Below are 14,182 nucleotides of genomic sequence, written 5' to 3'. Positions count from 1 at the left end.
CAATTTTTGTCATCCACAAACTTACTAACCATGCCTTCCATATTCTCATCCAAATCATTTATATACATGACAAACAAAAGAGGACCCTAAGCCAATTCCTGTGGAGCACCGCTGGGGACAGGCCTGCAGTTCAAAAAGCAACCCTCCACCATTACTCTCTCATCCACTATCATTAAACCAATTATGTATCCAAGTGGAAAGCTCACCCTGAATCCCTTAAGACCTAATCTTACAAATTAGTTTACTGTGCAGAACCTTGTCAAAGGCTTTAGTAAAATCTAAATAAACAACATCTACTGCTCTGCCAATCTTTTTGCAACTTCTACAAAATAATGCCATTAAGTTTGAAACATTACTTTCCTCGCACAAAACCACGCTGACTATCTTTAATCAATTTCTGCCTCTCTAAATTTCCATAAATCCACCTTTTATAAACACCTCCAACAATTCACCTACAATTGAAGTCAGAGTCACAGGTCTATAGTTCCCCAGTTACTCCTCAACAAACTTTCTTAAAGGTGCAACATTAGCCGCCCTCCAGTCATCAGGCACCTCATCAAAAGTTATCAATGATGTAAATATTTCTGCAAGGGGCGTCACAATTTCCTCCCTTACTTCACACAACATTCTGGGATACATTAGATCAGGTATAAATTGTTCTTAGAACCAAAGCCAGTGACTTACTGGCAGACGACTAGCATGTATTAAATGGGCCAAAAATATTTACATCTTCAATGCAAAGCACCTGAAAAGGGAAAGTTTTTCTTTTTGCAATAAAAACAGCATTATGCTGGAAATAGTCAGTAGGTCTGGGAACATTTGTGAGGACAGAAAGTGAGGCAATATTTCAAGCCTACAGCCTTTCATCAGAACTAGAAAAAAAAACAGAAATGTAATAAAGTTTGAGCAAATAAAATGGGAAAGGGTGTGAAGACGACCAAAAAGAAGAAATCAGTAAGAAAGCACCACCTGGAGAGATTAAATAACAAAAAGATTTTGCAAAGCAAAAACAATGCGAATAGTAGTGGACAAATAGAGAGCCCAAAGTTGTGCCCAGAGAAAGTCTGAATGGCAGAATAGTTACACTCACATCATATAAATGGATTTTGGTTTTCATTCTCATTTTCTGTATTCACAGATGCAATCCAACCTGTTAAGAATTTTCAGCATTTTCTCTTTCTAGTTTATACTTCCAGCATCCACAGTATTTTGCTACTGTGTTGTTACATTTTGATTTATATTGAGAAATGCAAACATCAGAACCAATGGTACTTACCGCAGTATTTTAATTAATTACTTTTTTAAAAAAATTAACCTATTTTTCTAATTAACCTGTTCTGAGACGTTATCTCACACCTCTACAGCAGGTGGGACCTGAGCCCAGGTCTTCCAGTCTGAGGGTAGGGGTGCTACCAATGCACCACAAGAGGGCAATTAATCCTATTTATTCATGTGTGCTCAAATAAATTTTACATTACAACATCTCTTAATCAAAGATAACAGGATACTGATTTAAGCAGCTACTAACTGCTAAAGACATTAAAGAAAATTTGGCTCAAACACTGAAATATTCAAAATTGCAAAAGTTAGGAAAAATAAAAGTAATTCCGATATCTATATAACTTTATAAGAGAGATGCATGCTTTTCAAAACAGGATTGCTTTCTGCCATCTTATATGCACTAATCTTGCATGTTGCCAATTCATTTCTTTCATCTAGTGACTGCCTATCTTCAAATGTCTATAATGTACTTGTCCAAAACAGGTTAGATTAACACAATATTATAATTACTGACATGTTAATTGATAGAGCATTTCACAGTTAAACGAGATAGAAAAAACAATTAAGCAGTTCAGGTAAGAGGTTTGCTTTTTTTAAAAAATCCACAAATCCAAACTGCAAATTTAATTTTGTAACTCCGTCATTTTGCTATTTCCCTTAATATGGATTCAGCAACATTGAAAAGTACAATCTCATTTATAAGTTTTACTTCTAGAAATTAACTTCTTACAACGTTGAATATTGAGTTTTCCTAACAGCAACATACCAATAAATTTTAAAAATTCTGTACTAATATTATCCGTTGCCTTTCTTTTGTCAAAAAGGCAATGAGTTTTTTGAAGAAATAGCAAAGAGGATCGAGGAAGGCAGAATGGTGGATGCGGACTTCAAGGTATTCAACAAGGTTCCTCATGGTAGACTGGTTAGCAAGGTTCGATTACATGGAATACAGGGAGAACTACCCATTTTGGACACAGAACTGACTCAAAGATAGAAGGCAGAGGGTGGGGGTGGAGGGTAGCTTTTCAGACTGACCAGCAGTGTGCCAAAAGCAGCACTGACTCTATGACTCCATTCTTCCTAAATATTTGTCAGCCATACTGCCATAGGGTCCATACATCACGAAAACAGCCTCTTCAGTTCAACTTGTCCATGCCAACAAGTCTCCCAAACAAACAAGTCCCATTTGCCTGCATTTGGCCCATTCTCCTGTAAATCTTTCCTGTACCTGTCCAAATGTCCTTTAAATGTTGTAACTGTATCTGCATCTACCACTTCTTCTGGCAGTTCATTCCACATATGAACCACCCTCCATTTGATAATGCTCCCCCTCAGGTCTCTTTTAAACTTTTACTGTGGTGAAACAAATGGATACTAGGGAACACAGGGAAATAAATACTGATGTCTTAAAGACAGTGCGCATTACAGATAAGAAAGAGTTGGAGGTCTTAAAAGAATAAATAAAGTGAATAAATCTCCGGAGCCCAATCAAGTGTATCCCAGGAAATTGAGAGAGATTAGGGAAGAAATTGCAGGACCCCTTGCAGGAAGATATTTGTATAATCTACAGGAACAGGTGATGTGCTGAGAACTGGACAGCGGCTAATGCTGTGCCTTTACTTAAGAAAGGCTGTAAGGAGAAGCCTGGGTCTTATAGACAATGGAGTCTGACAATGTTGGTTAAGTTGTTGGAGGGGATTCTGAGAGATTGGATTTACATGCATTTGGAGAGACAAGGACTGATCAGTGATAATCAGCATGGCTGTGTGCATAAGAAATCGTGTCTCAAACTTGATTTGAATTTTTTGATGATGCAACAAAAAAATAATTGAAGAAGGCAGAGCAGTAAACATGTCTACATGGACCCAAGTAAAACCTTGGCCAAGTTTGCGCATGATAGACTAATTAGTTAGATTACATGGGATTCAGGGAGAGCACGCCAATTGGATACAAAATTGGCTTGAGAGTAGGAGATAGAGGTTGGTGATGGAGGGTTGTTTTTCAGACTCGAGGCCTGTGACCAGCAGTGTTCTGCAGGGACCAGTGCTGGGTCCACTTTTGTTTGTAATGTATAGAGGCAAAATTTGGATGAGAATTTAGGAGACATGGTTAGTAAGGTCGAAGATAACACCAAAATTTGTAATAGTAGACAGTGAAGAAGGTTATCTAATTTTACGAATGGATCTTGATCAGTTGGGCCAATAGATTGAGGAGTAGCAGGTGGAGTTTAACTTGTATAAATGCAAAATATTGCATTTTGGTTAAACAAACAGGGGCAAGACTTAGATAACAAAGTGTGGAGCTGGGTGAACACAGCAAGCCAAGCAGCATCTCAGGAGCACAAAAGCTGATGTTTCGGGCCTCTTTGATGAAGGGTCTAGGCCCGAAACATCAGCTTTTGTACTCCCGAGATGCTGCTTGGCCTGCTGTGTTCATTCAGCTTCACACTTTGTTATCTTGGATTCTCCAGCATCTGCAGTTCTCATTATCTCAGGGGCAGGACTTATACTGTTAACAGTAGGGCCCTGTGTAGTTTTTTTTCCAAACAGGGAGGCATAAGAATTCAGGAACGTAGTTCTTTGAAAGCTTAATCACAGGTAGACAGGATGGTTAAGACAGCACTTAGCACAGTTGCCTTCATTGCTCAGACTACTGAGCACTGGAGTGGGATGTTAAGTTGATGCTGTACTGAGACTGCTTTGGGAGTTCTGCATACAAGTCTGGTTGCCTTGCTATGGGAAGGCTATTATTAAATTGGAATCAGTTCAGAAAAGATTTACGAGGATGGCACTGAAACTGGAGGGTTTGAGTTATATGGATAGGCTTGGATTTTTTCTTCCACTGAAGTGAATGAAGTTGAGGGGTGACCTTACAGAGGTTTATAAGATCATGAGAGGCATAACTAAAGGTGAATAGCAAACCATTGGGTTACAATGGGAATTGAACATTTTTGTTTCTCAGTTAGCATGTCTCCAAGAAGTGCATTTTGTGGTCCTACCAAAAACTGAGAATGGTGCTGTTGAATCATAATTTCTTTTTCCCCCCAACATAAGAGTTTTTGATTTCCTTGCCATGATTCCTCTATAAAAATTTACACAGGGCCTTTCTATTCTGATATTTAGGATGAACAAATGTGAAAATCAGAAAGTGACAGAAGATTACATAAGATGTATCTGTATCAATTGTATAACCGCCACATTCAACTAATACAAGTTCTGTTTACATTTCTTTTGAAAAATCTTGAGTTTTGGAGAAAAAGAGCACAAGTCAAATCTAAACTTCACATGCATGACCTTTACCCAATATTATGGGTGAGTTACATTACCAAAATTAAATTTGCCAGAATACATAGTATTATAAAGTCAATTCTAAAGGCAAAGTCATACATATGTTTGCTTGGAGACCATATTTGACTCAGACTTCAGATTATTGAGTTTCATTTTAGTATTCTCAAAAGTCAGATAATGTGCACAAAAACTGCATTCTTCTTACTGAGTGAGGAACAATGATGATTTATTGCTCCGACTATGAACCACTCTTGCAAAAGTTAAGATCAACAGGAAACAAGGATCTATCAGGAACACTGGACTAAGTTTTACATGAGAACAATAATCTTAACATAACCATGATTAATTCTGCCATGTAAGATCTTCTCCACAAAACTAAAATAATGGAAGAGTTGAGCAAATAACCGTAGGAATGTATGGTGAAATATTTCAATCAATTTGAACTGAATCACATTAATGATGCGCATTGAAATCAACGGTTGAAAATGAGAAAACAGATGTACCAGTACTTTAAGTGAAGCATGATATGCATGGTTTTGCAGAACGCTGCAATGCTGTTTGCTAGTGGGATATGCAACATGAAATGATAAGAATTGCTATTTAACTGTGAAACAAATAAAATAAATACACTGAATATGTATTTTAATAAGCTTTGGTCTACCACTGAGAATGGCATCAGGACAACTCCCACTGAATTCTATTTATGGTAACCCCTCAGCAATGGCCTTTACCTTAATAACAATCATATCGCCTCATTCTTATGGACAAACTTTAGCTTGATTTACAAATTCAATCTTTGCATTAAAGATCTGTCCCCAATACAAATTTTGGTCCTATCTGATTCCAAGAAACAAAACAATGCTCAATTCTTCAGTGTTGTGCTTAATTACCACTTAGCCCGGACCTGCACTATTACTGCTCACTCATCTTTCTTACTGGCCAAAAATTCTAGGTGACTTCATACTGCCTTCAGAATTCCACAAATCTTTTTTTGGACTGGATTCCATTGATCCATCAAGCACCTGCTGCTACTTAAAATCTTATGCTCTTCATGCTTCTCTTCACCTGTTTCTGGAATCATCCTTTTTGTTTACTTTGATTGGATTGAGGTCTTACCCATACCTGACTCTCCTGTCTTCACCTTACTTGTTTCGCTTCTATGGATCTGTGGTCTTTTACTGATATGTTCCCATGCAACATTAACACCAGAATATCCTGGTGCACTGACTAATATTCTTTTCCTCTACTAAGCAAATCTCACCCATGTCTCAGTTGATATTTTATTCTGAAAACGATGACACGATCCAACCTTGTTTCCGAGTTAGAGCTGGACCACTGGCTTCTTCTTGCTAGCTCCATGCTGCCTGTCCATTAGATACTTTACACATTAGTGTTTTGATTCATAGATTTTAATTTTCAAATGTTACATATTGTCACTGCCCTGCTTATGACAAGTATCTCACCTAATTTTGGCACTGACTACTTAATCAAAACTGTATATGCTCATTCATGTGTTAAATTTAGTTGCTGTTGTAGGCCTAGACTCAATGGCTGAGATTTTCAATTTGCAAATCAGGACTAATGCTGTCCCATGCGCATGTGAAATCCACTTTGATAATATTGCATTGCAAACCTAATGTCAACACCCTACCTTCCATTAATATATTAGGTCAAATAGGATAACTGCTACCATTTCAAAGAAATGATTAACAGATAATTAAGTTGTTAACAAGCCAATTAAACTGGAGCTAATGCTATCCATGGTTGGTATTGGCAACCATGTGATAGAATGGTATACCTGCTTTTTCACCAAGATGATGCAAAATTGATGAGGGGGCTTATATACTTTGGCGTGTGTTGCATGTATTAGAGGCATTCCAGTAACTCAAGATCATATCTCTCTTTGTGCATCTCCACTGGGCCTCCAAAACCCACATCCAACGCACTCCTAAAATTAATGAGGCAAGAAGATCTAGCCTTGAGTCTTGAAACATTAGTAGAATAAGAGAAGGCTCAACACTAAAAAAGGCTGATAGCACATCTTCTGCGCTGACCAGAAAATGAGCTACCTTGCCTAATCCCACTTTCCAGCACTCAGGTTGAACCACTGCAAGTTCCAAGACTTCACATGCACATCTAGACACCTTTCAAATCAGTTAAGGGATTCAGTCTCGAACAGCATTTCAAGCAAAGTTCCAAATCCATCTTACCTTGAGTGAAAACCACTCATCTCCCCTCTAATCGTTCTATTTTAAAAGTTAAGGTGAAATCACAGACCTTTCTGCTCAGATAAACTGGCACTTCACAAATTTGTACACTTGAATGAAACTGCCACTCACACTTCTCTGACCCAAAAAGCACAAATTCCAGATTGCCCAAACAATCCTGGCAACATCCCTGATATATTCCCTATACCACTGGCAGTGCAATTGCATCCTTTCAGCAATGAAGTGACTAGAACTGTACACAGTACTCAGATTGTGTACCGAGTACCGAAGAAGGGTCCAGGCCTGAAACGTCAGCGTTCCTGCTCCTCTGATGCTGCTTGGCCTGGTGTGTTCATCCAGCTGTGCACCTTGTTATCTCTAGCATAACCATCTTGCTCTCATATTCCATTCCTTGGCTAATAAATAAATGAGGTAATACAAGGCTCTTACACACTTTATTGTCAGTCCTGCTACTATCAAGAATCTACAGACATTCATTCTCCTCCACCTATCAGTGGTATTCCATTGATTGTGGGCTCCTTTGCTTTGTTTGATGCTCCCATATACATTATCCATACATCTCAGGGTTGAAATCCATTTTCTATTTTTCTACCCATTTGACAAATCCATCAATACTCTCCTTCAGTCCACAGCTAACGTCCATGTTATCAACCATGCAGCAAATTTCTTTGTTCACCCAAGCTTCTTAATCATGCTTCTTGTGTAAGTGTCCAGATCCTTAATATATGATCCCCCACTTTTTGTGACTTAGTACCGAGTTCTGAACCCCAATGGAAACAACTTACCAAACATAAGCAGCACCTGTTAACAATGATCACTTGCTTCCTGCCACAGTCAATTTTGCATCCTGCTTTCTACAATCCCTTGGATCACATAGGCTTCTGCTTTTCCCAAACAAAAAACATTCTAATTTCACTAGCTGTTTTGCTTTGCAAACCAATATCTTTTTGAACCTCTTGTTTGTCTACCTGGTAAGGAATGCAAGCATTTCAAACTTGTTTCTGTTCATCCCTGACAACAGTAAAAACAAACTACAATGAACAACTGGAGTAAAAATTTGTAAGAAGATAGGGAATAATCACAAAATAATTACAAATTGTTTTCTTGTATACTTACACGAAGATGGCAGGGAGGGATTGATTTAACAACGACCAGCAAGTGTAATTCTGCTCCATTTCAAATGAAATTCTCTTCTTGTATATTGGAACTGAGTATTTGCATATCTTACACAGGCAACTATCCCAACATGCTAGATTGAAACAATAATCTGCCACTACTGATAACATGATAGCACTTCAAGAAGGTACAATTATTGCAACCAGTTTAAATTTCTAGTGGTATGATAAAATATTCAATCATGATAAAAACAGACATGGGCATCGATAGTCAATAACATTAATGCATAATTGTAGTGTATAACAGAAACACTAAGTAATACTTGCACTATCTGAAATATTGCAAACCAAATCTAACGTTCTTTCATTAAAGCTACTGCATGTTTTAAATGACACTGCAAGACTCCTTTCTGATGTTCAGCATGAAAGACCAATATGGATGATATACCATATAGTACTTAATACATGTTCTGAGGATTTTTTCAGCTTTTTTTTATTCCTCTCTCTCTTTGCGCATGATCAAACCTACCAAATGGTTTCTGTTAAAATGCAGCCTTTTGACATTCTTCCTCATCTCCAAGCATATACCATATAGTACTTAATACATGTGCCTCCGTGGCATCCTAGGTTCATTCTTCCATCACCACCACACATAAACCAATTCCTCTGCATCAGAACCTTCCTGTCTAAGCATAAAAGTCAGGACTCTTCCTCCCTTCCCAACTGGAGGCCTGAACACTTCACCTGGCTTCACTGTTTGCAAAGTGGTCTCTGATGCACTAGGGAGATCTACACAGATTGTTTGCTAGCTATGCTGAGAATCTCCAGTCAAGCAGTCAGTGTGATGCTGAGCATTCAATCACTTGGCATTTGACCTGTGTGTCCTTGGCCTCTTCCACTGTTCTAACAAAGCTCAATGTAAAATTGTAGTACATCTCACCTTTTTATCAGAGACCAATCATTTTCTTCACTGGCAGATCCTGAAACCACTGGCATTGAAGGAGGTGTGAGCTAGTGATTCCCTATTAGAACTTGGTCAGTGAAGGAAGGAAGCTCACCCTTTTGCTGATGACCTACTTTTCTCCAGCCAGGTCACACAGGACTTGTCCTTTTCACTAGAGCATGTTTCATGTCTCCATTGCTCTCTTCCATTGTGCTGAAAATATTCAGATCTTCTCAATGCCTACTTCTATTTTTTGTTACAACTCTCCCGGCCTCCACTTCATCAGTTTTTCTTCCTCATGCATTTACGGTCCCCGCCCCACCAACAACTCCTAACCACGCGATTTGCTTAAAAATTGTTCCATCCTTCACATCTCCAAATTGTATTAAGAGGTTATTAACCTGAAAATTCAGCTTTTTTTAATTCCTCCTCTCTCTCTCTCTTTGCGCATGTTCAAACCTACCAAATGGTTTCTGTTAAAATGCAGCCTTTTGACATTCTTCCTCATCTCCAAGCATATTGTTTGAAAAAGCACCTGTGTGGAATATTATTACACTGTAAGAAATGGGCTCTGACAAATTAGAAATATTTACATGTCAATATTTGAGAGTTAAAAGTATTAACCTCAACCTAGGTTGAGGATATTGCCTGAATAACAGCTTCATAGAACACCTACGTTCTGTGCCTAAAAATGACCGCGAGCTTATGGTTGCTTGACACTTCAACACACCAACATGTTCCCATGTCAACAACTCTGTCTCACATACGTTGCAGTGTTCCACTGAGGCTCAGCACAAGCTGCAAGAATAACATCTCATCTTCCACGTGGGGATTTACATAGGCTTCAGTTCCCAAAATCAAGTTCAATAATACTGGAACACAAACACCTTCTTTCATGTCTTTTACACACACCCACATTTCAGGTCCTATTAAGACAACACAGCCAACCCATTTTCTACCACACATAGCTCCCATTATCACTTATTTAGCTTCCTTCTTCCTTGGCCTACTGTCAACAATCCCTCTGTCCGCTTACTTTTATTTTGCTCTCTGGGCTCTGGCTCCATTTGTCTGATCACTCGTTTTTGCCAATACCCCATCATCAGCATAAATATATCACTTTTCGCCAAGTTGCTATCAGTTCTGAAGAAGGATCACTGGACTGGAAACGTTGACTCTGCTTTTCTCCACAACTGCTGCCAGACCTGCTGAGTTTCTCCTGCAGTCTGTTTGCTATTCAATATATTTGTCCATTAATAACTAGAGAATTGCTTAATTGAAACTGGTTCCCATTCAAAACAAGCAATATCCTGAACTGGAACAATATCGCTGTTCCATCACTGTCACTGAACCAAAATCCGAGATCAAACTCGCGTGAACTACAGCGGTTCAGACGGTGCTGCTCACCACCTTCTCAGGGAAATTGGCCTAGTTTCTAGTTAGCCCACATCCAGTGAACAAATAATATGTTGCTGAATCTTTCTGACTTACACTCATCAATCAGGGCAAAACAAAAATTCCAAATTTCAAACACAGCAATCCTAAGTCCTAACGAGAGGGCGACGAAAAGCTTCTCTCTTTTTCAGTTACATTCAAGTTCTATAACACCGAACGACAAAGTTATTTGAAGGCAATAAAATACAAAAATAAAGAAAAAAACTGCGAGAGCTGGAAATCTGACAGGAAAATGGCTGCAGAAACTCAACAGGTCTGGAAGCATCTGTGGAGAGAAATAATGGGAACTGCAGGTGCTGGAGAATCCGAGATAACAAAGTGTCGAGCTGGATGAACGCAGCAGGCCAAGCAGCATCTTGGGTTGGGTCACTGGACTCGAAACGTTGACTCCGCTTTCTCTCTAGAGACACTGCCAAGTTTCTCCAGCCATTTCTGTTTTTGAATAAAATACATACAACGGGTTCATAATGGGGGGGGGGGTGTGGGGGGGGGGAAGAGGTTTGATCAAAAACTTGATAAACTGTAGACGACCACGAAGTCCAGACTCACCTGCCCCGATTTGGGTGACAAAAACTCAATCACCTCCCTAACCATCACAGGTCTGTGCCAGCATGAACTTTTCTCCCTTTCTTGCGATTTGGTGGCCGGGTCCAGGCAGTCCGGACCCTCTGTGCGGTCACCCTCCGGAAGAGAAGCCGAGAGGGAGATGCTCCTTCTGCAGGCCGTAGGCGGCAGATTCCAGCAACAGCAGCCAGGGCCCGGCTGAACAGCATGGGGTAACCCATGGGTACCCAGCCAGACTGCTACAGCACTGACGGGCTTGTAGCTCCTCATGATCCAGGGGGGCATGATATTCGTCTAGGGTGGAAGACAATTACCCTTATCAGAGACGAGTCGGCCTGTTCTTACAGCCGGGCTGCCGTTTACCAGCGCACATGCTTTTTTCCTCCCCGCCCACTTTATTATGGGTGTAAACTTTATTTATAGGTGTAAACTTTTCCGCCTAAAATTCGCACAAACCTTGTCGCTATCATTGAGGAAATCCTCTACAAGATAACTTCCCCACACCGCCCCCATCGCATTTACAGCCTTGAAATCGGATTTATTTTGAACATCTTAAACCCTGATAATCACCACAATTTCAACAAATTCCCCTCAGCCCTAATCCAGAAGCCTGGAGTTTTGCTTTAAAAACAGTGTGCCCATACAGTTATGAGAAGCATTTGTTATTCTCTACTCGAGAAAGGTAGCAACTGCTTGCAAGTAGAAATTTTAACACTCAATATTTGGAAGGAGTGGAGCGGGGTCGGATTGCTTATAAATTCGCCTCTCGCTGAGAGTTAACGTTTTCCAGTGAGTGTTCGCCCGGAAAGTAATACAGGGGACAGCCGTAACGCCGTGACCGGGCGGTTTCCCGAGCGAGACTGTAAATGGTGGGAGGTGGGTGTTCCACTGATACGGTAGTAGAGGGGGCACCCCACCCGGACAGTAATTGAAGGGACACTCGCTCCACTGTAAAGAGCGGGGTTGGTTCCACCCGGACGATAATCGAGGAGGAGACTTCCAATCGTCTGACGCGCCGTTCGTGGGATGGAGTTACGGAGCAAGCGCAAACGTCACGCGCAGCCTTCAGCCAATGGAAGGACGTGTTCGCGGACAGCAGACGGTTGGGGTTTAAATTTTGTTTTGGCGGGATCCCTGGGAGCGTCTGACTGAAGGGGCGATAGAGAACCTGGTCAGTGTCTAAATAGTCTCTCTTTCACATGCACCTTTCTCCGCATCTCGTCTGTGTGGATTGCAATCCCATGTGTTTTTCTCTTCGAAAGTGGACACTGGGATGTCTGTAGGCCAGGAGAAGACCATACCCACACACGGGCCCCGCGTTGATCATTCTCCTCGGGAGCTTCCTCACCTTCCCCTATCCTCCTCCCTGGTAGGGAGTGTGGGAGGATCCAATCTGGTCTGCATTCCCCTCCAATCGGCTGTGCATATGAGTTTAAATATGTGTGTGTTCATGTAAAGGTACGGTAAAGTCACCGTAAACGCTATTGTCTGGACTGAGGGCCACCACGCCTTCTCTAAGTGGTTGCGAAGGAGAGCCTTCAGGCCGGAGGTGAACCCACTGTCGCTGTTTATTTCTCTATTGCAAATCGGCCGCCTAAGCCAACTAACATAAATGGGTGAGTCTGAGCATATTTGTCGCTGCTCCCAAACATTATGGGCGATCTGAAATAACCAAAATGTCGTATTCAGCGATAATGGGAACTGCAGATGCTGGAGAGTCCAAGATAGCAAAATGTGGAGCTGAATGAACACAGCAGGCCAAGCGGCATCTTAGGAGCACAAAAGCTGACATTTCGGGCCTAGACACTTCAGCAAGTTTGGCTGCATCTGAGAAGAGAGGGAGAGAAGGTTTCACCAGTGGCCTTTCAAGTAAATACATCCATGCTCCCTCAGCTCCCATTACCCTTCCTCTACCTTCTGATTTGGTTTTATTGGCATCCAGCTCTTGAGTCCCAAGAATGGTTGTATGGTAGTCTCTTTCTGAAAGATGCTGCTTGCAAATCTAATTTTCTCTATCATCGGTATTTCACGTTCTTGAGTGTAGGCAGTAGTATGGCAACCAGATTAGATAGTTGCTTTTTATTTCCTCTTGTGGTGTTGATTTGTGGTATTGATATTGGCCAAATATATAGGTGGCATAGTTACCCTGACTCTCCTTCAGAACACTGCCATTGGATTCATTTACAAACAGCTAAAGGGCAAAGTAAGAAATAAGACAACATTGAAGGATTGACATTAGTTAGGTAAGAAAATTTCACATAAATATTACATTGCGGCAGCTCACCATGGGGCCTTTGCATATGGTCTGACTCGCCCTGCCAAACCCCAGTCCAACAGCTGTCCCTGCTCTGCTCCAAGCCTCCAGTCCGCTCCTTATTAGAACTGAGCTGCTCCAAGGTAAGTTCCAGCACAGCCCTCTGCCAGGGGCTGTTTCCACATGTGCTGCTCTGGGGCAGTGGACAATGTAGTGCTTCCTTTACAATAATATCACAAAAGAACTGGAGTGGCTCAACTGATCAGGCAATGTCTGTGAAGAGGGAAACAGTTAATTTTTCAAGTTGAATGATTGCTGCACGCTTCTGTATTGTACTGGAGTGTCAACTTTGTTTTATTTTCATCTGCTTACACCTGGAGTGGAACTTGTATATGAAGTCTTGCTGCTTAAAATTATTTGTTTTATATTAATTTGCAGGACATTAGTGCCGCTGGCTGACCAGCGTTTATTGTCTGTCTCTGGTTGCCCTTGACCAGGCTTTATTGGCATCCAATAAACTGGTAGTAAACTGTCTTTTTTTAAACTGCTGCTATCCACATGCTGACAATGCCATTTGAAAGGGAGTTCCAGGATGTTGACCTGGTGATAGTGACAATATTTTTTCAAATCAAGATGTTGAATAGCTTAAAAGGGAACTTGCAGTTAGTGATGCTGCCAACTTAACCCTAATTGCTCTCAAGTCCTATAAATTACCTTCTATTGTAGTATTGATTTTGTATACAATGGTTTCTAGCAAAGTTTTTTTTTTCTTGTCTTTCTTCCTGCAAAAAGAAATAGTTTCCTCTTAATTGCAAAGTATCGATTGACAAAAAATCAATAATCACTTGTGTGTTTGGTAACTAGCAAGCCTTTGTGTTTTACAGAGAAATTGGGAACTTCAACATGTACAGAGTTCCTTAGACTGCCTGCAATTTCAGTATATTAAATTTCTTTAGACGGTCGTCTTCCCTTCAGTCTTTAACTATGTTGTCATGGTTTGTTTGTGAAGATGAAAATATGCAATTCGTTTTTACTAAGGCACTCCTATTTCTTTG

The 14,182-nt window shown here is 40.5% G+C and overlaps 2 protein-coding genes across 7 annotated transcripts in view; one reads left to right on the top strand and one right to left on the bottom strand.

The window, feature by feature from the left end:
- Window positions 1-11,756, bottom strand: part of mettl15 (methyltransferase 15, mitochondrial 12S rRNA N4-cytidine) — a 118,182-nt gene extending 106,426 nt beyond the window's left edge. Inside the window, exon 1 of the mRNA XM_048545702.2 lies at window positions 10,859-11,756. Coding sequence (XP_048401659.1) covers window positions 10,859-11,158 — 300 coding nt within the window. The 5' untranslated portion in view covers window positions 11,159-11,756. The remainder of the gene's footprint in view (window positions 1-10,858) is intronic.
- A 180-nt stretch (window positions 11,757-11,936) lies between these two features.
- kif18a (kinesin family member 18A) overlaps window positions 11,937-14,182 on the top strand; it is a 102,307-nt gene continuing 100,061 nt past the window's right edge. For 5 of the 6 annotated variants that reach the window (XM_059652156.1, XM_059652155.1, XM_059652157.1 and 2 more), the window contains exon 1: window positions 12,009-12,489. The gene's annotated coding sequence lies outside the window, so the exon portion shown is untranslated. Of the gene's footprint in view, window positions 12,490-14,182 lie in introns of all 6 variants that reach the window. The other variant, XM_059652154.1, reaches the window with a different exon arrangement.

Source organism: Stegostoma tigrinum, chromosome 17 (genome assembly GCF_030684315.1).
Source record: "Stegostoma tigrinum isolate sSteTig4 chromosome 17, sSteTig4.hap1, whole genome shotgun sequence".
NCBI classification, from domain to species: domain Eukaryota; kingdom Metazoa; phylum Chordata; class Chondrichthyes; order Orectolobiformes; family Stegostomatidae; genus Stegostoma; species Stegostoma tigrinum.
The sequence above is the reverse complement of the archived record's forward strand: the minus strand, read 5'-3'. Positions and strand labels throughout refer to the sequence as shown.